This window comes from Eriocheir sinensis, chromosome 47 (assembly GCF_024679095.1).
Source record: "Eriocheir sinensis breed Jianghai 21 chromosome 47, ASM2467909v1, whole genome shotgun sequence".
Taxonomy (NCBI): Eukaryota; Metazoa; Arthropoda; class Malacostraca; order Decapoda; family Varunidae; genus Eriocheir; species Eriocheir sinensis.
In genome coordinates, this window is record NC_066555.1 from 7,025,530 (window position 1) to 7,051,797 (window position 26,268).

Sequence of the window (26,268 nt, forward strand, 5' to 3'; positions counted from 1 at the left end):
TATGCCGGTAAATGTGATAAATGAGATAACCTGCACCCCTTGTATGCCGGTAAATGTGACAAATGAGATAACCTGCACCCCTTGTATGCCGGTAAATGTGACAAATGAGATAACCTGCACCCCTTGTATGCCGGTAAATGTGACAAATGAGATAACCTGCACCCCTTGTATGCCGGTAAATGTGACAAATGAGGTAACCTGCACCTCTTGTATGCCGGTAAATGTGACAAATGAGATAACCTGCACCTCTTGTATGCCGGTAAATGTGATAAATGAGATAACCTGCACCCCTTGTATGCCGGTAAATGTGACAAATGAGATAACCTGCACCCATTGTATGCCGGTAAATGTGATAAATGAGATAACCTGCACCCCTTGTATGCCGGTAAATGTGACAAATGAGATAACCTGCACCCCTTGTATGCCGGTAAATGTGACAAATGAGATAACCTGCACCCCTTGTATGCCGGTAAATGTGACAAATGAGATAACCTGCACCTCTTGTATGCCGGTAAATGTGACAAATGAGATAACCTGCTTCCCTTGTATGCCGGTAAATGTGACAAACGAGAACCTGCACCCCTTGTATGACAAGCAGTCGACAAAAGACACGGTGCCGTGCCGAAATTCATCCACCGTTGTGTGTATGTCAACAGGCGAACGACCAACTCAAGGGCACGAGACTCGACGCCACACCGGCACCCAACAAGGCACTGACTCACGCAGTAAGATACTGACGCACTACATTTTTCACGTGCACTGAGACTAGCACAAGGACTCACCATGGAAGGCACTGACTCACCCAGCAGCTCCTCACCCTCACAGACTCACACACAAGGCAGCACAACGCCTCACGTCGCCATCACCGCCGCGGCGAGGGGTGCACCGCGTCGCCGCCACACTCTCGTCCCTAGCCATCACTCAGGGTATACCACACGCACCGTGTCTCTAGTCATTCACAGGACTTTTGCCACTGTGAACATTTTTTTTTTTTTGGTGTGTATTGGTCCTAAACTAGTCGTTAATTGAATCAGATTGTAATTTATCTCATCCAACACAGTGGTTGTAGGCAGTCAGGATGAAAGGTTTGGTGTTAGTCTGAGAAAATGACAAATACTTATATAGAGATAGACTAAGCAGGCCGTAGGTCACAAACTAGTTTGTAATCTTACGACTCAGTCCGTTTGTTTGGTCTGCCAGTTAGGTCGTTGCCTCGCTGGGCTGTGGAACGCAGAACCCAGAGGAACGCGGCTGCTCGCCAAGGCTGATTAAAGGGAATATTACTCGAGCGTCGTGTCTTATAGGTGCTCATGTCCGGTGAGCAGCAGAAGAGTGTCACCGCTGCACAGTAATAAATGTGTTAGTGGGAGCATTAGGAAGTCCCGCAATGTGCACAGCTGTTAGGTAGCACAAAGCAGCCAACCAGGGAACCAGACACCTTCGTTACCAACACGGAAAGCTTGTGACTTATGCTGCCTGTAAACACTGTATTGGTGTATTCGTCAGGTTTTCAGTGTTGTTCACCAGTTGTGGTAAATCTGTGCGGTATTTGCGCCATCGAGTTCATGTTTATAACAGTTTTTTGGTGTTTTGTGTTCGAGACAAGGCTCGAACAAGAGGGTCGTTGTTTCGTACCGACTCGGGTGGCCGCTCTCTCGTCACTCTTCCTCCGTCCATCCTTGAGAGCGGCCGCCGCTGAACCTGTAAGCCAAAGGTATGGTTGTGCTTTTCCAGTAAATCTATTTAGATAAAACTTGTCCTTGATTTCACACAAATTTCCTCATTGTTGAACTATTGGCGTCAAGGGTTAGTGGAATCTTGTGACCTCAACTTTACATTCTTCTTTGTCCTCCTCTTGTCCTCTGTGTACCCGCTCTACCCTCACCACACCCTCCCCCTGCCCTCTCTACCCTCGTCATATCCTCCCTCCCACCTCCCTCCTTCCCTTTCGACCTCTCCCCTGCCCTCTCCTTGCCTTCTCCTTACCCCGTCTACCCTCACCACACCCTCCCCCCTGCCCTCTCTTCCCTCGTCATATCCTCCCTCCCCTCACCCTCATTTCCTGTCGACCTCTCCCCTGCCCTGTGCTTACCCTCTCCTTCCCCCCTTTACCCTTCTTCCCCTTTCCTCCTTCCCTGTCGACCTCTCCCCATCCCCCTCTGCCCTCATCTTTTCCTCTCTTCCCCCTCCCTTCCCCGTGGACTGGTAAGTGTGGAGTGTGGCGGCGTGGTGTGGACGGGAGTGGGTCGTGTGATTGTAATTCGAAACTTGGATAATGCTGCTGAGGTAATCGACTGTGTGGATACTTATATATATGCTGCGTACGTACCCCACTCTCCCATCAGAAGGGTCAGGCACTACACAACAAGACTACTGACATGCAGGGATGGCCCGAAGGGAATGCAGTTGGGGGGGGGGTAAGGTAAACTATGACCAACTCAGTCATTTTATGACCAACTCCAAACTGGCGAGCGAAGCGAGCCATTCAGCGGGGGGTGGTTTTAAAACTCACCTTTTTTAGGGGCATTTTTAAGGCCTAAGTAGGGACATTTATGAGTCTCAGATGCTTTTCATTTGCATTTAAGAGTATAATAATTTTGGTCATGGGGGCGGCTGCTCTCCCAGGGTTCACTGAATGACCGGCGGGGGGCGGCTTGGTCCCGGGAGGCTGGGATCGGGCCAGGCCATCGAGGTTCGAACCTGCCTATGCGGACAGAGTAAACATTGGGGGAGTATCCCTCCCCTATTGTGACCCGTCTCGGCCTCGCTCTCTCCCTCGCTCAGCGGCTCAGACCAACTCAATGAGTATTTTTTGACCAACTCAAGAGGCTCAGAGTCAGAGCAAACATTAGTGCGGGGACTGGGGTACCCAGGTACAAGATAGGCCTGTACCCTGCCGTACCTCAGCCGGCAGCCGCTCAGGCTACCTGTTCCCCGCACCATCCCAGTTTGACTCAAAACTAGGAAAAAAAAAAGTGGATGGGACTAGTCACGTTGAAATAATTAATTACTTTGTATTCACTAGGCGTCATTTTTCATGTTTTTTTTATTTCTTTCTTACATCAGCATATATATATATATATATATATATATATATATATATATATATATATATATATATATATATATATATATATATATATATATATATATATATATATATATATATATATATATATATATATATATATATATATATATATATATATATATATATCGCCTCCCTGCTTGGGCCATAGAGGCCCATGCTTACCTAAAAAAAGTTTTAAATTTTTTTTTACCTTCTCTAAAAATATTTGACCACCTATTAATAAGAGCTCCGGAGTTGAGGCTCCGGCTGGACCATCCCTGCTCTCCGAATGGACCCTGATCTGATCCCTTCCCACTGTTCCCAGGGCTTCCCTCCTGGACCATCACTCTCTTAAATAAAAAGAAAAAAACCCTTAAACTTTTATTTGACCATCTGAGGTGACCTCAGATGGTCAAATAAAAGCAGGTGGTGAGTGGTGAGCGTGTTGTGGTTACGTTCTCGGGGTGCCGAGTTCCAGCCCTACTACAGTCTACAGGCAAACCCTTATTCACTGCCGAGTGTCTTAAAGCTATCCACATGTCACCATCTACTCCACCTGGAGCACATAATGTGCATGGAAGGATTTGGAGGATCACCCAAACATAGCCAGCGCTAACCCCTGCAGGAGGCTGGTTCAAGAGTGATGATACTGAGCCAGTATACAGTTCCGAATAACGCAGTCGGGCCATCCATGCTCCCTGATCCCTCCCCGCCTGTGGCCATTCCTGCCTAAAAAAAAAAAAAAAAAAAAAAAAAAAAAAATTTGACCAACTCACTAGGACTTTTTGACCAACTCCGACCAAACATTGGGGGGGGGTGACCCCCCCCACCCCACCCCGCTCGGGCCATCCCTGCTGACATGCTTCTTGTCTCTCCTTAGGAAAAATCTAGTCCTATGTGACAGCCCATTTCCTAACAAACCTGGCAGCACAACTTCTTGATATTCTCCAGCATCTACCCTGAGGCAAAATCACTCCTTTATCTCATTTGCTCTTTAATGCACTCCTTGACAGCTTGAAGAGTTTCACACTTCAAAGTATCCCACAGTTCTACAGGGCCCTCAGGGGTGCTAAGCATACAGAATCAATTTGAGACTGTCACTACATACTTATGAGCACATGGTCTTTTAGCCTTCTGAGATGGAACACAGTATTATTGCATCTCAAGATTCTTTTTGACTTGACATGAAGCTTTTGTGTTGCAACAAAAAGTCTATAATCAGTTGCAAAGAACTTGCACTCCAGAAAATCCTGCAGCTCTAGAGGATCCTCCTCTGAGTGCTTACAAGGATGTGGCCACTCTCCTTAGCTACCACTCCAGCATTGCTATACCAACCAAGTCCAGTGGTGCAGCTCTGGTCTCTGGCACCCAAAACCTACAATTCTCAACTTCCTGGAATGAAATCCTGCTAAATTGAAAAGTAGAGAGTTTGTGTTCCTGGTACCAGAGCCATGGGGATCAACAAATAACTCATAGCCAGCATTGTCAGTACCAGTAGAAGTGTTGAAGTTGCCCAGGACAGTGAGTGTCCCAAAGGGGGGCATTGGTCTAATATGGAGTTGAGTTTGGCATAGAACAGCTCATTCTTTCCAGTCTCACATATCTCAATACGAGTGGACAGTGTAACAAGGGACATGAAGCCCAAGCCGTGCTTCAGCCTCACTCACAATATACACCCTTCAACCTGAGTAACCTCAACCTCAAATGCTGCAGTTGGCTGAAGATGGCTATTGATACCCCCCCTAAGATGGGAACCATTGTTCATGCTGGACCAGTCTCCCCACTGTCAGGTTTCCTCATCTCAGAGTTCCACCATATCCATCTTCAGCTTTCTACGTCATTTGATAGGTAAGGCAGTCGGGGGTCCTCTGAAAGACTCAGGACATTGCAGAAGCCCACACGCAGAGCCCTTCGAAGGGTAAGCTCTGAGCCTGGTTCTGCAAGCAAGCACCACATCTGCACCACCCCAGCTGTCCAAAAATACAGGACCCTTCCCTCTTCAAGATCAGAGGGTTCCATAGGCTTTGTTCTGCACTTGCCAATCTGGATCTGGATCTGGTCGAATAATGCACAGGGCAGCCGCACAGGTGCATAACACGCATATTTGTGTTGGCTGCTGGGGGGACGGAGGAGCCGAGTGTGCAGGGGAGGGAAGTGAATCAAGTGTAATTGTTAGTGTTGGTGTGTTGTGGTGACAAGTGAGTATGTATTTATTTTCTGAATGAGTCTATTGTACCGGTCTAAAATCTGATGAGGGAGGCTGTTCCAGTCACGTATGGTGCGTGGAAAGTACGAGTGCTTGTATGCATCAGTGTGATATGTTTGGTATTTATGGATGTGTGTGTTACGAGTACGTTGACTGTTTGCGTTGTGTAGGTATGTTTGTGGGTCAATGTTAATGTGAGTGTTTGTGATCTTGTACATAAGTGTAAGTCTGTGTGCTTGTCTCCGTATGTGAAGAGGTTTCATGTTTATCTGTTGTTTGATCCGTGTTGTGATTCCAGGCGTTCGAGTGTAATTGTTTGTAATGAACCTAGCCACCTTGGTGTTGATTTGTTCTAACCTATCAATGTTTCTGTGTGTGTGAGGATCCCACACCGTGGAGCAGTATTCCAGTGTTGGTCTCACAAGTGTGTCATAAGCCATGTGTTTATTGTCAGGTGTGCAGTTATGTAAATTCCTCCTCAGGAACCCCAGTGTTCTGTTGGCCAATGACGTTTCAAATTAGCAAGACCCTGCACTGCTTTACAATTTCCCATAGTATTTAATGATTTAGATCTTAGGAAATGGAAAGAAATCATAGGCATATAAATTTCCTTTAATGTATAAAACTGTTTGACAATACAAACCATTAACTTATAGCAACTCATTATGCAAGATTAAATAATCACTAATTTGAAAAAAAAACAGTCCAAAGTTAAATAATATCTTAATGTGCAATGACTTACTAGAATGACTAGAACAGGGGCTGTGTTTGGACAGCCTCTAATTCCTCCTTCGTAACCCTCAGAGGAGAATTGTCTACACCGGCTGTTGCACCCCAGAAACGTCCACGTTGAGGTGCACACACCTCCATTGCACCCCAGCCACTCCCCGCTGTGAGCACAGCAACACACAACGGGTGAGTGGCCTTCTTGTGACACCACCTTAACAGGCCACCCCCGGCCCGTGCTGCGGCCCTGTCTGTGGCCACACCAACACACGGGGCAGGTGAGTGGCCTTCTTGTGACACCGCCTTAACCCTACAGAACCATTGCAAGGGTCGTACATATCATGCAGCACAAAAAATAGTAGTAATCTTTATATACATGATACATACAAAATGAGGTGCACAAAACGATTGACAACAATAATAATAATATAAAAATAATATGTTGCGTTGTGTGGTAACTGTACCCAGCATTCGATGTCTGGTGTAGTTCCCCACTGTACATACAGTTTTGTGAAAAGAATTTACAAACTGTAACTAAACATTTGTGTTACCAGGCATATTACACAGTTAGTCCATTACAAACACTTCACTAGCTTAGAAATACTGCTGTGCCACACCTGTGTAAACAAATGGGGCTCGGAAAGGTGTTTCATTGTACTGTTTGCTACACAGTATTACACTCCTGCATAGCCTGTCCACGTCTAACCAGGCATATTGCTACATTACCACTGTGCTGGTGGTGAGTCTTGGGCTACTTGGACCTACAATCCAGGCAATGGAACAGCATATGAAGCATTTTAGTCCATGTGTTAGTACTTCAAATTTTGGTTCATATTTTCTTGACTATCCCTGACAAAGCAGATAAAAATATAAGCTTGAAGAAATCATCTGAGTAGTGAAGACAGTTTTATATGTATATATATATTTATATATATTCTTGTTTTATGTCACAATATTTCATAACTGGTTTCACAAGCTCATGGTAGTTGAGCCCTGCATCACCCAGGGTTAAGCTCACACACAGCAGCGGTCCACGGTGACCTCATAAAGCAGCAAAAGAGACGACGAAAGAAACAAAATCTGTGTAGGAATTTTGATAAAGTAAGACAAAAATATTGATGCGTCTATTTTTTTGTGGAGTGATATGAAGATGCGAGTAGTGAATGCATTGCCTAGTAGAGGAACCTGGCTGTGGCAAGGCAACTTCCTGCACTTACATTCCTCCTCTTCCAAGCAAGACTGTAGTAATGACATAATTACAAATTAGACAATAAACTTTTGATGACTAGTTTCCTTCATGTCAAGAATCTCAAATGATGCACTGAACACCCGCCAGATTATTTAGCTACAGCACGATAAGGTAATACTGGCATATTTGCCACCCTTAGGACTTGCCTGACAACAGCAGGTGGATGGTGGAGTGGGGACCTTTATAAAGACAGACACCTTGTGACCTTGCAAGCACTCTTTGGTGCTGATGTTGACAATGTAATGGTGATGAAAAGAAATGAGATGATGCTTGTATGATGATGAGGAATATGACACTATAACTGGCTTGTGATGTGACCTGTCAACCATAACCTGAAATGCAGACTGAATTATAAGCATAAACGGCAATTAGTTGGTGTGATTCATGACGTACACGTCATTCAGTAGAGAACACGCTGAATGATTGACTGTTTGTCCACATAACCACGGCTGCTCTCACGAGTGAAGCCAAAGACCAGGCTTCTCGTATGACTCCAAAAATAATGTAAATGCTACTGGTGCAGCTTGCCCTAGTTCAGCAGCATTTACAGATGGATGATTCCTTCATCCACTCACAAGCAGTAATATATCTTTGGATTCATATATATGCAGCCATCTGACTGCCTCTTTGGCTTGCTAAGGTTTACATCTGGAGTATGGGAAATCTCTGCTACATCAAGTGACTCACTATGAAAGTATTTGCTGCTGGTTAACTTTTTAAAGAAAGTGACATTTTGTAACTAAAATAGTGATTGTAGAAACAATGCAATATAATTGTTTTTTCTATACAACTATTTACAAATTATTTCCTAACATACTGTAAGGTTTGATTTTTTGTGGCAGCTCATAAATACTTGGCTGCTGTATACACACACACACACTTCTTGTGTTCCACTTGCATACTTAATCATAATTAATTCAATACACAAGACTAGCCATTATGGCCTTCGTAGAGAGCACCATTCTGATGCTTTACTCTCATTCACAGGACACTGCACACTGGACTGGGATACACATGTATATGTACACACAATTAGTAATTCTTTTGGCATACAAATATTTTCTCATCCCTCACAAAGAGATGAAGTGGAGTCAACTCTAGAGTTGCCTACACAAATATATTCACATAAGTGTTGTGTTGTGTTATGTTGCTGCAATGCAATGGCAACACAACAAAACACATCTTTGTTAAGAAGAGTCTTTGCACCATGAGTCAAGTTACACTTAATGTGTGTCAGTACAGTTTTAATGACTTGTTAATTACCAGCATAACACAAATGACAAGCACAATATAATGGAAACTCTTTCATCCAGACTCCACAAAACCTTCGCAGTGTGGCAGTGACCACATCCGGCCACGGCCAAGCAACGCTAGACCAGAGGCAAGGCTTCTCCCACCTCACAGCCTCCCTCAAAGGCTGGCAGGGAAGGTTAGTGTGGTCACTGTATTTGACAGTAATCTGCACTTCTCAGGGAACAGTTTCCTTCCAGCTAGAGTTCAGAAACCAAGAGAAGTGGCTGCGGCTGTTGGCTGCCTCATTTACAGGACTTGCCTCGACATATCAGGTCGTGTGCTGTCTGTCTGATTAAAAGGATTTCCACTGTGTGAGGTAACATCGTTGCTGGTCCTAACTGGTTATGACTGCACTTCTGTGTATGCCGGGCCATGTTAGGCACAGCTTATATACAGAATTTGTGACTTGAAGCTAGGCTACCAATGCCCTAACTTTTTAAATATTCCTGATGAAATTTAATTTAAATGGCAGAGCAACCAATGTGTAATAAATAATTCACCTGATGCATGGTTGTCTGAAACTGATTAATATTAGTTTAACATTGTATTAATGATTGGCTGTGTACTAAACAGTACCAGAATGTTGAGAAACAAGCTTTAGGATACGTCACAGAGATAACATTGTCAATTGTCTTTGCATCACAAAGCAATCTTCAGTATTTCATATACTGGCAGAGACTGTTGCAGCCTTCAAGCCCTGGAGGTGAGGCTGTGAGATGTGCAGCTGGCACCGCCTGGGCAAAACTGTGTCCGTGCCAATGTTATTTTTAATTACCTTCATCTTTACCCTTAACGCGACATCTGCTGTTGACAGAGTAACGTTATTTTCACTGTAGCCAAACATAGTCCTTAACATTTACCTGTACAACAGGTTATTCCCTTCACAGTATATATTGCCTTGTCTTGTTTGTGATGACATCAGATGACCAATATCTCCTCTCCAGAGCCTTCCAATCCCCCCAAGGAGTTGCTGAGTCTGGCATTCACTTCTTCTTGCCCCCCCGTGGCTTGATGCTCTCAGAGATGCTCCAGAGCGCCTCCTCGTTACGGTAGTTGTCAAAGTTATTTAGGAAGGAGATGATCTTCTCGTTCTTTTTGTAGTTGTACGAGCTGCAAAGGATTATTAGGATAGTGTTTAAGACAAATAGGATTATTTATGATTGACATTGCCTACTTTTCTATTTTAATTTGCCCTCAAATAGTACAGTTTCCAATAGTTCGGTTTTGGTTTTATGTGGATTTTCTAAGAAGATTTTTAAATTTCTCAATGAGCAGGAAATTTAAAAATCCTAAAAGATCTTCCGTGACAATCCGTATAAAACTGAAACCGAACTATTGGAAACCATACTATTTGAGGGACGTGTGTGTGTCTCTCTCTCTCTCTCTCTCTCTCATATATATATATATATATATATATATATATATATATATATATATATATATATATATATATATATATATATATATATATATATATATATATATATATATATATATATATATATATTATATAAAATATCACCTAATAATCCTACAGTCCTGCTCATTGCTCTTAAAAGTACGATCATTTGAATGAAATTCTTCTCAATGCCTGAGGCACTGGCATTGTGCAGAGTTGTCTCTTATGTCTCTAACAACACAGTCATCTTTCAGGCATGGCAGAGGCACATGTCAACAACTGGTTCTCTCTAGAGGCTGAGGGGCAATCTTTCTTTGATGAAGCTAAACAATTTTCCCACTGTGTCAATGAAAATTTATTATTCTAGATGTGGAGGTAAAATTACCTAAGACTTGATTTTGTTAAACTAATCTGTCAAATATCCAATACTCACCAATTTTTGAATCTCTTCATATTCTCCTGCAGTATGTTGAACTGTTGCCATCGCTTTGAGAAGTTGACATTACTGTCAGGAAGCAAATCATTGTTTCCAATATTAACGAATGTCAGGTCTTGAAGGATCAGCCCACTGCAAGACAAAACAATTTGATTCAGATGGTAGCCTACAGTTTAAGAAACTAACAATTAACCTACAATAGACTTGAGGCAGACATGAGAGGCATTCAGACTTCCCTCACACACTGCACCAAGGACAGAAACTGGAAGCACATATGGTGTTTGAATGTAAAATGTACACAAGTTCATTAACCCCTAAGAGGTAAGCATACTTTTACATCCCATATACTCATCCTGGTCACCAAAAATCAGTTTTTCATATATTGTTCCGTGTGACTCAAAATGATCCCAGAACTAAAAAAAAAATAAAAGTCAAAATCTCCATTTTTAAATGTCCCACTGGGCCTTTAAACTTGGCTCACTGGGCGGTGCTGCCAGACGTACGATTTTTTGTTGTTTACCGATCTTTTTATAACTATAAATGATAATCTATGATAAGTATGTGTATTATGGGTGTCTATTCTCTAAGACAGATGCACGTTTTCATATATGATTAATTCCCTTTTTTCAAAATAAAGCAGTTTTATCACAAAATAATGTTATTCTTTTTTTCTAACACTACAAGTACCCTTTGGCTTCTTCCACATTCTTCACACTATAAATGATAATCTATGATAAGTATGTGTATTATTGGTGCTTATTCTCTAAGACAGATGCATGTTTTCATATATAATTAATTCTCTTTTTTCAAAATAAAGCAGTTTTATCACAAAATAATGTTATTCTTTCAAGAGGAGTGGGTATACTTGGCATACAACCAAGAGACCTTCCATTTGATTTCTCCAAGAAATTGAGACAAGTGGGAGAAGCCTCATCTCTCTCAACTAGCAGACGGCAGGTTTAGAGGCTAATCAAAAGTTTTGACCTTCCTTTCTTACACAATGGGGCCAAGTGGTGTCACGACTCCATCAGAAGGTAACGAGCTCCAGTTCAAAATGAATTAATACCAATGCTTGTATCTACACCCTTCCCAGGAAGTAATAGCATACAAGGCTCAAAAGCATTACTCAGATCAGGCCACAATTGTTGAGTTTATGTCGTCTGAGAACAGTAATGTAACTTGTGTATAAGAATGACAAAGCATATAATAACAGTAATTACTATTGGATGAATAGGAATTTAGGAATCCACCAAGCAGAATAAGTGAAAGTGGCATATCAGTGAGTGGTGAATGTGAACTGTCAACAGGATTCAGCACTTACATGTAGGGTATGCAGGGCGGGGAGGAGTCTGAAAGTGCTTGTCTGTATGCCCGGAAGGAGCAGGACGAGTCTATGAGTAAACAGTACTCCTTGAGGCCATCTGTGATGTTCTTCTGCCACTCCAGCCGCCGAACTGGGGCAGAGTCGAGGGCGGACAGGAGGGCTAAGTACGAATTGAAGTTGTTAAATTTGCGGAGGTATTTCATGATTTTAGTGAACCTTAAGACGTACTTCTCTCGGATTTTCTCTTCCTCTTGCTCAAGGATGCGAGTACGTGCCCAGAAGGACATCTTGTTGAAGTGCTCAGTGAACCTGGTCAGGTTGGGAGCTTTTTCCTCATTCTGTTCTCGAGACCAGAGCAGCACCTCAGGGATCTCCATCATGAGGAAGAGCTCTGCATCTAAGAGTGTCATCTGCTCGGCAATCTCTTGGGCTTTAAAGTCAAGGAGAGAAACATTTCTTGTTGAGACACTTAAAGAAGCTGGACTGTAATTTTCTTTTGATGCATTATGCTTCTTCTTAGCATCAAACTTTTCTACAATCTTCATCCTGAGGAACCGAGCCTGGAGCAGCTCCCCACGACACAGCAGACCGTACTCAAAGTCTGTCACCGTTTTTAGCATTTCAGTGGACAGGTCAGTGACGGTGAGGTCATCCACGACACGCACCAGAAGGGCAAAGGCATTGCGGGCTGCCTTCTGCTTCTCTATGTCTGGGTTGCTGATGAACTTGTTGTAGCGTTTCAGTAACTTGTCAACAAGCTCATCGGGAGAGATGAAGGTTCGGTAGGTTGTCAGGAACGCCTCTTGGTATGGGAGATCTGAAACATAACAGTAAGGGAAGAGTGCACAATTTTCATATATTGTATTTCAGCTTTATCACATACAGACAACTGAAATAAATGAACCATTTCAAATAATGAAGCAAAACCATTTTCCACACACACTCGCTGCCAAAACTAAAGACATAGATCAAGAATTAACATAACTTCAAGCTGAAAATATGCATTAAATTTACATAATGGACCTTACAAATTAAGTAACATAATGATGTAAGAAATGATTTAGGCAAGTTTTCACAGTTTTAAAAGTCTTTCTCATAAAAGATGGTACTGCTACTTGTGTGATATCTTGAAGACCATAATTCTGTTAGGAAAGACTGTGCAATCCCTGCAGAAATTCCTCTCCCTGCTGAGTAACATGGTGTGGAAAGTGTGAGTTGATAAGATGGTTTGTTGACCATTGAGTGGAGTGTCTGCTCCCAGAGGGACCTGCTAACACACTGCTGTGCACATCAGGATAAGGATTGGAGGAGGAGGAGGAGGAGGAGGATATGGGAACAAGGCTGGAGGAGGGCCTGAGAAAGTTGAACTTGCCACTCCTAAACCCACTAGCAGCACTGAGTCATGTAAGCTTCTTGACTGAAGGAAAATAAATGCTATTCAGAGGACTCCCAAATGAAGTGAGCAGCTTTCCAAAATAATCTCCATTCATTCCAACAGTTTACTTGGCCACATGCCGGTCTAGCTTCACTTGGCTCTGTTCCTCTCCTGAGCCAAACTCTGTAACCTTTGGGGAGTAATATTAAGTAGATGATGGCATTCCCATTTTCAGCTTCAGGTGTAGTGGAATTTCTGCTGTTGGGTGTACAGTCTTGTGTGTAATGTGGATGGTGGGGCAAATTGTACACAATATTTACAGTTACTTCCTTGCATTACTGAAAAAGCACTGCACTCATGATGTAACTGGCACGGCAAGATGTGCCAGAGTTAATATTTCTAGACGCCTTGTACAGGCCAACCAGCCTCTTGCAGACTCCTTATGTTCTTGTGTAACTTCAAGTACAGAAGTCTATCTCTTTCCTCTGTAAAGGGAAATTAATTCAACAATGAGGCAGCAGTTTAAGTACTCTCAGTGTAGCCAAGTTGAAAGGAGCAAAAGGCTGTCTTAATGGTGTCATGTTGGAACAATACTCTCCATACTTTGTCAGCTCAATGCAAGGTTTTAGTCTGTAATGTACTGTATTAGTTTCATGTGGCAGTGTTAAGTCAGTTCAAAGTTACTTCAACCTCGTGATTCATGTGTAACTGAATGCTCTGTGATGTTCACTCTGCATGTCTGGCATAAAAGGCTGACCCACTGCCAGCACAACTTTCCTCCCTCCATTCACAATGCACTGACGCCTTTAAAATTTGATTCAGTCAAGGTTTACTACAAAAAACAAACACACTAACTAAGGGACAGACCATTCAAGTGTGCTATTCGTCGTAAAAATTAACTCGAACCTTACCATCCTTTTCCTCATCCTCTGTTGATCATGAAAGAAAACACCAAAAAAATGTAGTAAGGTATCTCACAGTCTATCTTAAATTTACCAAATAGATAAAATACTTCTATTTGACTATCATCATTAAAGTTTAATTTGGATTTAATTGAAGAGGTGCCATAGAGATGAGGAAGGTTGGGTCTGTGACAAAAATATGTAAAAAAAAAAACAAGAGCTGGCAAGAAGCAAGTCTTGTATGCATCACCCTGCAAAACACAACAACCCAAGAGGCAGTGAAGGCCGTGGGTGCAGGAGCTCAAAATGCATGGAAGTCAATCAGACCACTTGCAAACATCAAAAGAATTACGGAAAACTGGTGCAAAAGGGTTTCTTTGTTACTCCAAAACTGAGAACTTATTTCATACATCTTTCCTAGACACAACCAAAGCACAAAATTCTACCTTGTTACTTTAATCTTTAATTTCCCCCAAAGAGTTGTGTAAATTACTTTTGGTACTTCAAATTACTAATGAATTCCCCCAATATTTAGCTTCCCTTATTACTACTTGCTGGTGTAATTATGTACAGAGTGCTCTTCTCCTTTTCTGTAAACTTCTTAACCCGGTACCAGCGACGGGCCAAATTTGTGGCTTTACCGTGTAGCAGCAACGGACCAAATTTGTGCCATGATATAAACCCCAAAAAATAGATGATGCATAAACTGATCACAAATGCTTTGATGTATATTATGAAATGGTTTGTGTGAGTGATGATTCTTTCTCATTTTTCTCACTTAGAGGGACCATTAAGAAACATGATCCTCACTGCTACTGGGTTAAAAGGAAACAGTCCTACAGTATATCATAATTAAATTTACATTCCTATTCACAAGTTGACGCTGCCCTGGTGTAAACTCTGGGAATGAGAGGATCACTTAGAAATGCAACAGTGCAAGCATCACAAGAAAATGCTTCAGAATGGGACTAGTGAATGCAACAACAGGATAAAAGTCAAGATTATCAGGATGGAAGAGAAGTGTAAATAAAGTGTCACCTAGTGCGATAACTTTAACTTCTTATTCTTGACTATTCTTCAAGCCTCACAGCCTATCATTACTGCTCACACTCATCTCTTCATACTCATGCAACACTGATGTCTTATCTGAATTCTGTAATGGCAAGCAACACTGTCTCATGTATTTGCCAAGTGCTAGGGAGGGAGAGCAGGACTTGGCTCACCACTCCGACAGACAGATAGTCAACACACTCGAGGGAAAGGACACCATACCGTTCTTATTAGCTTTGGATGCGTGTACGATGAGGGCGTCAACAGGGCCGCCTCGGATTTCTGGACCTTCCTCTCCCTCCTTCTTTAGTATCAAATACTCTCTCACATCAAGCAGGTCCAGCAAACCCTCCTCATCCTCCTCCTCCTCCACCTCCTTCTTCTTGTCCATGTCGTTGTGTCGCTCCACCTCGACAGACTGGTCCTTGATTATCACTTCCTCAGGCTCCTCCTTCTCCTCTGTTGATTTGCGGTAGGTGTTGTTCTCAGCTCTGGATGAAAATAAATAAAATATTTACTCTCACATTCTTGATGGAGGGGCAGGAAGGGAAGGCATCTTTCATTTATATTGCTGTTATTGACTGGAAGAAAGTGAATGTCAAATGGAGAAAAAAATTACCATCCAACATTCTTAACAGAGGGGGAGGAAGGGACAGCAACTTTTATTCTATGCTCACGAAAACTTGCTTGTGGTTGTCAAGACTGGTACAAGAAGTGAAACAGGCAAAGGAAGATTTTCATTATTCCTTTCTGAAAGTGATCCAGCAGAGACAGCAGCTGCCTGAACTACCTCTTAGCTATGCTTTGTAAGTCATTTTTATTTTCTACAAACAAAACTAGAATGATTAGATCAATAAAAAGTTGGCATGAAAGGTCCAACCATTGATACTAAAACCCCAACGCTGGCACCCCAACAATGATACTTACAACACTAGAGAATTATCTTGCGTGACACTGATGTTTGTAGCTAGTTCTGTTGAGTGTTGAGACGAGGGCGGCGAGGACTGCCGCGTCAAAATCTTGTGGGTCCGTTTCTTTGGGGGCAGCGCAGGGCGCATGGCCAGCTTGTCATCCGTACTGTAATATCAAACCCTGTATACCACGATGCACAGAAATAGCAACCCCAATTATTCATTTCTTTATGATGTAAATACCAACTGGTAACAATATCGATGCACTGTAGATTCGTACAACATTCAATTCATACAACATTCAAAGATGTTGACAGCTCAAGTGTTTCCAAATCAAGAAGATGCATAAGAGAGGGACACTGAACCCTTTTCCTGGTGGCTACATTTCAGACTGTCTCATTACTCATCACAGATCTTATCTCTCAGGTAATTAAACTGTTGAAATTGTGAACAAAATGGACCTTCACCTCAAGGTTCATGGACAGCTCACTATCACTACTTTGATCAAGTTTTCTGGGAAAGGAATAAGACTCCTGTCTGTTAATACAACAAAAACTGAGCAAGATGAGGAGGCAGGAGCCTAGAAGCAGGTAACGTAAGTGTTTTTTTCTGCTTTTTTTTCTTGGCTTTTGTTTTTTTGGCTCAACTTCCCAACACAGTCACAACCACTTCTCCAAAATACTGCCCAGCCAAACCACAGAGTGAATACTTGAGATGCTCAGCGTGATCCACCATGACTGGGCACACATTGAAGGAGACGTAATACACTCAAGCACACACGCACACACACACATGGCCAAGATGGCGGACGGACACAGCTGAACTCCTGACGTGTCTTCATACTATCATCAGGCTGCGCGGGAACTAAACCCTAGACGTGGAAATTAAGGTGTGAGCCGTGCTAGGTGGTAATCGTGCTGTCCCGAAGTATTGAAGGCTGAGAACAGTGAACAACACTGAATAATACATGATAATACAAGATAATCAATAGTCTGAGTCATGTAAATAGGATATTCGGTGATACGTATAGAATGGTAAGAAATATAGGAATAGCATTCCACTACATGGATAAGGATATGATGAAAAAGATAATAACCACTATGATTAGACCAAAACTGGAATATGTGGAAACTGTGTGGTCTCCCCATAAGAAGAAACACATAAAAGTACTAGAAAGAATACAAAGGTTGGCAATGAAAATAGTTCCAGAACTGGAGGGATTGTCATATGAAGAAAGATTAAAGAAAATGGTCCTGCCAACATTGGAACAAAGAAGAGAAAGGGGAGACCTAATACAAATTTATAAATTATGGAATAAAATGGAAGAAGTAGACAATGAGGAGTTACTACTACGAGAAGGAAGAAACATCAGCAACACACGAGGACACAGTAAAAAATTGAGAAAAGGAAGATGCTTGAGAGACAAAGAAATATAGCTTCCGGCAAAGAAACATTGAGGTTTGGAACAGACTAAATGAGGATGTAGTATCGGCAAAGTGTGTGCACAACTTTAAGGAAAAACTGGACTGATACAGATATGGAGACGGGACCACACAAGCGTAAGCCCAGGCCCTGTAAAACTACAACTAGGTAAATACACACACACACACACACACACACACACACACACACACACACACACACACACATGCACACACACAGCAGCAAGGGACTGGTCATATGGGTCACCTACACGTGAATTAACCTGAATAACTCCTGCTCATGGTCATTGTCGGTGTAGTGCGCCTCCCTGTCCAGGTGGATCTGGTGCACAGAGTGGCGCAGCAGCTCATTAGGGTTGGGTTCAGCCACCTGCCCAAACAGCCGCATGTAGTCATGGACTGAAAAATATGGAACATTAATTAAAATACAATTAACTATATGATATTTATTTACAGCTCTTTGTATGTTGATAATGAGGCACAAACAATCATTTAGTACATTTTTACTTTGTTCAAAACTTAGCTACTGAACCCTTCTAGATGTCATCTTAAGCAACCATGAGGTTCTACTGTACATAAGCCATCAAGCATCTGGGAACATTACCGTGCTTCTTCTTCTCCGGCAGTGGAGGCGGATTATCATCGCCTGCTACGGTGAAAACTCGACGCATATGTACCATGGTGCTGTTCTCCTGGCTACAGGAGCTTTGGCTGCTGCTGCTCACCACACTCATTCCCCGAGTCTCATAGCCACTACTTATGCTGCTGCTGCTGCTGCTGCAAATTTTTCGTGTCTTGGGTGGCACCTTGGGGCTTGGTCCCTCATCCTAAAAAGATCAACCATCACTATTACTTCTCATGACCCACATTTCCTTAAGAAATTAACTTTCCTTCTTTTTAGGTAGGGGAAGGTGGACTATAGTGGTGGCCCAATGGGGTAAAGTGGACCACCACCCCCACAGCAAGTGCAGGAAGTGTCACTTAGTAAAAACACCAGTCACCCACACTGCCCGACGCCAAGGCTGATCCTCAAGTTACTTTCTTAGGTTTCCCACTAAAACTATCTAAGGTAAGGGCTACTGAATAACAATGAATGAAATTACATAACAATATCTTATGATACACACAATTAAGTGAATGTGTCTGTTTCATCATCATTTCAGCAGGAATTCACATATATTATACAAATGACTTTTTTATTAGAGCATCCTACCAAGTGGGATATTACAGCCCTATTGTGAAAAGGTAAAACTGCACTTACAACAGACCTCATACACACGGCACTTGGAAACAGGAAAGGCAGCACAGTAAAATTACAGTAAAAGGGGCAGAAAGACAGACTAGAACTCAGATCAGGAAAAGAATTGCTCTGGAAAATTTGAACCATGATATGAAGACCAACCATTGCCAAAGTTATACAGGTTGACCAATCTTTATTTTGACACTCTTCATACTTAAGCTTCATTTTCCAGACAAAGTCTTTTCTTGATACTGATGCTGTGTAGGGACTAGTAGACAAACACTAATGGTCCGCACACACACAGCAGACGTAACAGTCCTGACAATGAAGCGTCACAGCACCTGCACGTGGCTGTCCCCGAAGCTCCCTTGGTCCAGGTTGTCGTAGGTGGAGAAGGCCCGGCTGGGCGGGAACCTCTGTCTGTCCTGCACTCGTAGAGACGAGGCTGATCTGTCACTGCCATCATATTTGTCTCCCTGCAGAGGAAAGGCAACCTTAGGTTTTGTACAGCTCACTTACCTCAGAAAAAAATTATATAAGGTTGTAAGCAATCACTGGTTCTAAAAGGTTCATCAAAAGCTCATATTGTACAGATTCATGAGAAACCATGAGCCATAACCAGTTTTCAAGAGCACAATTTAACTTGTTGCATACTTGTTAAAGAGCTGAGGCCACAGAACAATAAGGTAAGAAAGCTTGGTAATGATCAACATAATAGAGCTAATATTTAATAAACTGGTCACTCAGTAATGGCATTTGGCACTTAGCATCAGTATGACAAAACTAGTTTTAATTCAATAAAATGAGACAAATTATCAACAGGACATGTAACACTTGATTAGCAAGAGCATAACACCTGCGTTCTAGTAATGAGGACGGGCAGTGATGGGACGCCACAGGGCAGCAGCCGACCACTCCAAAAAAGACAGCCAAGAATATAGTACGATGTTTGTGACCACAGCAAGCCCAGCTGATAAAGAACCATGCCAGTGTTAAACAGATGAACAACTGTTGCTTATTGGCTGGTTAGGCCAGAGGAGAAATGCAGGATGTGCTTCAAGCTATTTACAGATTATTACATAGTTTTGTCATCATCATTGCAGTCTTAGAAGCCAAGTAAGCACACAACTGCCACAAAGTGAAGTTAGTCAGCTAGTCGTTTATTGATACTACAATGTAGGCTTCCATGCTCAGTCACAGTAAGAATTTACTTTTAACAAGTCTTATAGGCAAGAGTCAGCCTTCTCACTCTTCTCTCATGATGACAAGTCCCTAATGTTGCTGTTTTGTCTGTCTGGGTCGAGCACGTATATACTCAGGGTTTTGGTTCACATAAACCCATGCCATACTTGTTGACAGTCTTGCAAAATTACTTTATCTGAGTGGAGTGCATCGACTCCTTGGACTCTTCCTCATCAACACTTCTTAGGTCACACAAGTCGTTGGTCCTTCTGACCGTGTTTCTCTCAGTTCATCACCAAGGGTTCCTCCTGACACAAACACCAGAAGTCTAAGTTTCCATAAACTTTCACCGTCTCATGTCTATAATGTGCAGGTTAAAAACTCACCTTATTAAAGTCTAAAAAAATGTTAGTAAAAGTTAAAAAGATATGCATACTGAAAATACTCACATTCAAAACTTAAAAGCAATCTATACAAGCACTACACACTGTTATGGCATCACCAAATAAATTTGTGGCATACTAAAGTGCAAACAACAAATTACATTTTTTAAGTTCCACTTATTCCTCATGACACCTGGCGGAGCAAGTGGCTGTGAGGCTCACCATGGGAAGGAGCAGCAGGGAATGTTAGCATTGATGAGCGATGTGTAAATATATTTTTAGTACGAGACGTTCTTCCCTTCTCTGGTTGCAAACATTTTATCTCTGTTAGTTTGTGATCCTTCAACTCTGCTTAGCATGTGGTGTCCAGCAAACTGGGAACAGCCACATGTAAAATGTTATCAGCTGTCAAGCAAACCCCACGAGGCATGACAATGGGAAAAGCTCAACAACATTTCTTGAGCAGATGCACCGTGATGAATGCATCAAAGTAAGCAAGTTTGACGCCTTGGTGAGAACACTCACTCATATGCACCATGCATGCACGCACGCACACACACACACACACACACACACACACACACACACTGGCCAGGCTGGGGTACCCACCTCACTGGCACTGGAGGAGGAGGAGGTGGAGGAGGAGGTGGAGGAGCGGGTGGTGGTGGTGGTGGTGGAACGGAACGTATGTTGGGTACATGTGATCTGAGGAGGTTGTCATGCAAATGTAAAAGAAAATGTGCATTGGAGGGTGGAAACTGGACTCCAAATCAACTGAATTACAGTGAAAAGGAACATAACTATTTGTTCTAGCTCAGAAAAATTAAAATAAAGTTAAAACTGAATGTTCATAAAAATTATTATAATCAATACTTTAAAGCAAAACAATAGTTCTACAAACACTAATATAACAATATGAAGCAAGTGATAAATGACACATGAAACCTCAAGTATAGCTACTTCTGATTTACTTCAAAAGAGTATTCTGAAACAACATTCAAGAAGAATATTTAGAAACTAAACCTTCAGTTATGCAACATTTTACAATAATCAGCAATTGCTGCTGTTCAGTGAGTTTGATTTTAGTGAAAAATGAAGCACAGCAATCTCTGTTATGGAGAATGATCTATTGCAATGGTGTTCAGCTGTTAACATGGAGTTAACAAGATAACCATTCACTGTATTGACACCACTGGACAGTAACATGTGTTAACTGAAAACCTTGAATTACCTTTGTGAAAATACAAGAAAAAGATATTTTACTACCAGTGACAGTAACAAAATAGTGCCTGATGATGAAAGAGAATGATGCAAGATTTTCACAAGCAAGGGTTACTTGTGACTACTCCAAAAGTCTAGTGTTTTCACTCACAGGGGAAATCTTATGTCTGACTTCAACCTCAGTAAAATATGTAATTTGGCACAATGTGGCAGACATTTTACTTATTCCATAATCATCCTCAGGTTCAACAAAACTCTAACCATTACTTTATGCATCTTAGTTAAGCATCTGTGTATCTTGCTCTCATCCCTCTCAGAATAGCTGAGAAGAGTCATTTCCCTTCAATGTCTTTTTTTAAATGTAGAAAACTCCTTTGCCTAAAGGAATAATCTAGTATTTTAAATTCAACTCAACACGTCATTTTACAAAGTGTCATGAGTTTACTGACATCATATAACAAATAAACAAGTAAAGATTATTACCAATACCAAAACAACAAATTACTTCTTGCTTTCAATGGTCATTGTCCCATGCATCATGAGAAGGAATAACACCATGCATGAGGAGGACCCAGAGGGAGGGTTCCTGGCTCACCTTGGACGAGTGAAGCACCGTGACAGACGAACTCTCACAGGTCCTCTTGCTGAGCTGACTGTGGGGGCAGGAAAGACTGTTGCCTTCAGAGTTGCCTTCATCACTTATAACACAAAAAAATTCAATAAGATGGTGATTTATATTGCCTTCAGAGTTCCCTTCATCAATATACCACAGAAGACTTAACCCGGTAGCAGCGGGGATCATGTTTCTTAATGGTCCCTCCCAGCGAGAAAAATGAGAAAAAATCACCCCCCACACAAACCATTTCATAATATATTTCAAAGCATTTGTGATCAGATTATGTATCATCTATTTTGGGGGGTTTATATCATGGAACAAATTTGGCCCGTCGCTGCTACACGGTTACACAGGAAGGTGATTTGTGTTGCCCTCAGAACTCCCTTCAAAACAAGATAATAAAAAATAAATAAACAAGGTGATTTGTGTTGACTTCAGAGGTCCTTCAGCACTGGGAGGAGGAGGAGGAGGAGGATGCGGGTGTGAGGACACAGCCACCTCTCTGGTTCCTACACTCCTCCTCCTCCTCTTCCTCCTCCTCCTCTTATAACACAGAAAAAAATACACGAGGTGATTTCCATTTCATGAGTCTTGAATACATTTATTATTTTATTTTTTTAATTTCTCTACTCTTTATTTTCCATCTTATTGAAGTGTAAGAAAACTCAATGGTAAGTATAGGTGAGAATAATAACTATGATGAAACTCTTGCAAGTGATAATGAGTAGAGAAACCCACCCCACCATAGGGAATAAATGGACGTTAAACGATGATGATGATGATGAAGATTATGACGATGAGTAGAGGAAAGAGAGAAAGCTAGGATGTCTTATGATGATTCTCTTACAACACCACAATGTAGGTAACTGTTGCGGCATCCTACCTCTCAAAATACCTGCTGCTGCTGGAACTAAATTTCTGGATTGAGTTGGCGTCCCCCCGAGTGATGGCGAGTGCATCAAAGCTCGTGTTGGAGAGCTTCTTGTTGAAGTCCGAGTCCACTTCTGAGCGGTCGTACAGAGACCCTGAGGAGTCCAAGCTTGTCCTGGAGGCCGGCGGGTCATCGTGCGGGTGGTTCATGGAATCCTGGCTTGAGGCTGGAGAGACCTGGTCCGAGGAGTTGGTCAAGGAGCACCTCTCTAGTGTTTCAGAGAGGGAGTGTGGGCCATGGCTGTGGTTGAGCCAGTCAGAGGAGTTTTCCCTTGAGCTGTGGCCGACAGGGGAGGTGATGGAAGTGTGGGGGTGTCCGGCAAAGGGTTCATGCAGGTTGGCTTTGAGACGCTTTATCTTGGGAGGCAGCGGTGGGGCTTTATCAGTGCTGTGGAGAAGACGATGGGGAGGGAATTACAAGGGTGAAACTGGAACCCTTGGAGTCTGCCTACAGTGGGAAAAGACCAGTTTTCTTCTTACACAGCTAAGCGTGTAAGTCAAGACAGATCTCTGCTGCCTCCTTTGTTGTAAAAAAAAAAAAAAATAATAAGGATGAAATAGAGGCTGAGATGCATATCTTTCTCCCTCTCTCCCTCTCCTTCTCGTCACAAGCGCTCGCTCACACACACACACACACACACACACACACTCACCAGTTGGGAAGGGCAGGTTTGGGGGGCGGCACCTCAGCGAGTATTGAGTCGGAGCTTCGGGAATGACTCAGCTTCCCAAGGTTGTCCCCCGTCTGCAGGAACTGACTATTCTGCTCGATGGGGGAGTCCTGCTTGATCTCGGGAAGGGAGTTGCGGTGGTTTGATATTTCTGAACTCCTATTGCTGGAAGAGAGGAATCATTAGTTTTTAATAGCAAGAGAGAACCAAGTAAATGAGAGGAGAATGGTAGATAGTTACTGTGGTTTGATATTTTAGAACTCCCACTGGTGGAAGACGGAAAGGAATGAACAGTTTTTAATAGCACGAGAGAAGCAAACATGTGAGAGGAGAATGGTAGATAGTAACTGTGGTTTGATATTTTTGAACTCCCACTGCTGGAAGAGGGAAAGAAATCAATAGTCTTAAATAGCTGAAGGACAATGCATGCTTAACAAAGGCACAGCATCGTAAAAAAGGGCAATGTTGGAAGCTGTTTACTGAGGCCTTGACGGGAAGAAAGGACAGAGTTGCAAGCTATTAAACAGCAGCCTTGACAGAGTGTTGACCCACCTGTAGTACCCCAGGGACTTGTCTATTGAGTTGTTGTTGTCAAGGGTGGACGGAGACATGCTGGAGTCTGATATGTACAGGTTTTCCTTATCAGCTGCAAGGTCAATCAATGCCTGAAACACATGATAAACATAGCATTAATTTGACACATATTCTGCATAGCCTTCAGGAATATAAGAGCCATAACATTTATTTATTTATTTATTTATTTATTTATTTATTTATTTTTTTTATTTTTTATTTTTTTTTATTTTTTTTGGGGGTGTGTGTGTGTGTGTGTGCCCTTGAGCTGCCTCCTTTGTTACATTCGCCAGATTTTGTAACTGGTGTATATATCAGTATTTAAGAACAGCTATGTGGCTAGTTTGAGTTTTTTATTCCATTCTTGGGACACGGTTTGGAAGCAGTGTTGGATTTTCACTGAGTTGACATTAAAAAATCGTCATAAGAAGTTATATAATAAAAATAAGCACAACCAACTAGTAACTGCGCCTTCAAAAACGGGTTGAAAAAGACAAAAGCAGCCACATCATTTTTAACCCGGTAGCAGCGGGGATCATGTTTCTTAATGGTCCCCCCAAGCGAGACAAATGAGAAAAAATCACCCCTCACACAAACCATTTCATAATATATATTAAAGCATTTGTGATCAGATTATGCATCATCTATTTTTTGGGGTTTATATCATGGCACAAATTTGGCCTGTCACCGCTACACGGTAAAGCCACAAATTTGGCCCGTCGCTGCTACACGGTAAAGCCACAAATTTGGCCCGTCGCTGCTACACGGTAAAGCCACAAATTTGGCCCGTCGCTGCTACCAGGTTAACAATGAGTGACACGACATTTAAAAAATAAGGTGATACTCCACGAAGCCTTCAGGAAAACAGCGACCATGGTAACGGTACAGGTAACTCTCGATTTACGCGAGTTTGGTTTACGCGTTTTTTAAATAACGCGGGGTCCAAAATCCAAATAAATGTTTAATTTAGGCGTTTTTTTCACTTATACGCGATATTTTATGGAGTGGCCACCAGATGTCTCACGCAACTGAACTCACACGGCCACACAGCTGAGCTCAGTTCTTCCCGCGCGCCACTTGAACAATACAGTACCTACGCTGCCACGCTACTCAGCAATAGGGGTGGGCAGGTACCGGTACCAGCAATACGGTACGGTACTGGTACCAGGCTGCTCGGTACCGGTACCAATACTAGCCAGCCCCTCATGGTGTCCCTCATTTCTTCCTCACACGAGAGAGGCTGAGAATGAGTGCCCGAGTGGATATCTCGGTTCTGGTGACACGCGGCATGCAGCTGTTTGTTGTGTGGGTGTGGTTGTGTGGTTTGTAAACAATGCAAATGGCGGCCTGGCTGGGATTACGTGAAATAACTCCTCGTACAAGACTCATTATGTACAGTTTCTGATATCATATTCACTCCATTATTCTCTCTAATATTAATAATTAATAATGAACACATGGACATTTTTTTCCAATATGATTTTTTATGTAGCTTGTACTGCTCCTTAGTCATACAATCTTAAGCCACCTGTGACATCAAGATCAAGATCATACAAATGGCGCCCGACGGAAAAACGGGATAACAGCAAGGCATGGGCGATCTTCCACCGATTTAGTCTTTGTATAGTAGTTATTAGATCGCCCTGTATTCTATGGTAACATATTATAGGACAGCTACGGACTATGAAGGATTATAAACAATAATAAAGGTAAGTTTGCTGTTGTTATTGGATAAGACGAAAAACAGACCCTTAAAAACATCCCAAAGAAGAAAAAAATCATTAAAAATTTGTACATTCAGCGTATAACGCGCAGAGCTAAACTTTCAGGCATTTTTTATGTGAAAAAATGCGCGCTATACGCAGAAAATTACATTATTTATTTTTCGACAGAAACCTACCTCTTGTTTGATTTACATTGTTTTTTAATTACGCGACCTCTTCAAGAACGCAACACTCGCGTAAATCGAGAGTTACCTGTAACAAACACTGACCAATTCTCCATTCAGGTCACATTTCTTTATCATACGGCAAGCACTGCGTGACGTGACAGCAGCAGAGTCTCCCACG

At 42.2% G+C, this 26,268-nt stretch overlaps 2 protein-coding genes across 59 annotated transcripts in view; both read right to left on the minus strand.

Annotated features, from left to right (window-relative positions):
• Window positions 1-1,731, minus strand: part of LOC126981319 (uncharacterized) — a 2,057-nt gene extending 326 nt beyond the window's left edge. For 7 of the 44 annotated variants that reach the window (XM_050832290.1, XM_050832281.1, XM_050832270.1 and 4 more), the window contains exons 1-2: window positions 199-785; window positions 1-156 (exon numbers count right to left, since the gene is read on the minus strand). The exon at window positions 1-156 is cut by the window's left edge. In XM_050832290.1, the coding sequence (XP_050688247.1) occupies window positions 1-156; window positions 199-785 (743 nt within the window). Of the gene's footprint in view, window positions 157-198 lie in introns of all 44 variants that reach the window. The other 37 variants (XM_050832288.1, XM_050832280.1, XM_050832279.1 and 34 more) reach the window with 33 other exon arrangements.
• A 4,141-nt stretch (window positions 1,732-5,872) lies between these two features.
• The window catches only part of LOC126981323 (rap guanine nucleotide exchange factor 1-like), a 123,095-nt gene continuing 102,699 nt past the window's right edge, over window positions 5,873-26,268 (minus strand). For 7 of the 15 annotated variants that reach the window (XM_050832314.1, XM_050832315.1, XM_050832316.1 and 4 more), the window contains 14 exons: window positions 24,179-24,291; window positions 23,609-23,791; window positions 22,909-23,343; window positions 22,005-22,107; window positions 20,798-20,893; window positions 19,480-19,593; window positions 18,965-19,099; window positions 17,988-18,210; window positions 17,635-17,782; window positions 15,958-16,107; window positions 15,253-15,521; window positions 11,701-12,520; window positions 10,377-10,511; window positions 5,873-9,654 (listed from right to left, as the gene is read on the minus strand). In XM_050832314.1, coding sequence (XP_050688271.1) covers window positions 9,528-9,654; window positions 10,377-10,511; window positions 11,701-12,520; window positions 15,253-15,521; window positions 15,958-16,107; window positions 17,635-17,782; window positions 17,988-18,210; window positions 18,965-19,099; window positions 19,480-19,593; window positions 20,798-20,893; window positions 22,005-22,107; window positions 22,909-23,343; window positions 23,609-23,791; window positions 24,179-24,291 — 3,051 coding nt within the window. In that variant the 3' untranslated portion in view covers window positions 5,873-9,527. The remainder of the gene's footprint in view (window positions 9,655-10,376; window positions 10,512-11,700; window positions 12,521-15,252; window positions 15,522-15,957; window positions 16,108-17,634; window positions 17,783-17,987; window positions 18,211-18,964; window positions 19,100-19,479; window positions 19,594-20,797; window positions 20,894-22,004; window positions 22,108-22,908; window positions 23,344-23,608; window positions 23,792-24,178; window positions 24,292-26,268) is intronic. The other 8 variants (XM_050832305.1, XM_050832303.1, XM_050832308.1 and 5 more) reach the window with 8 other exon arrangements.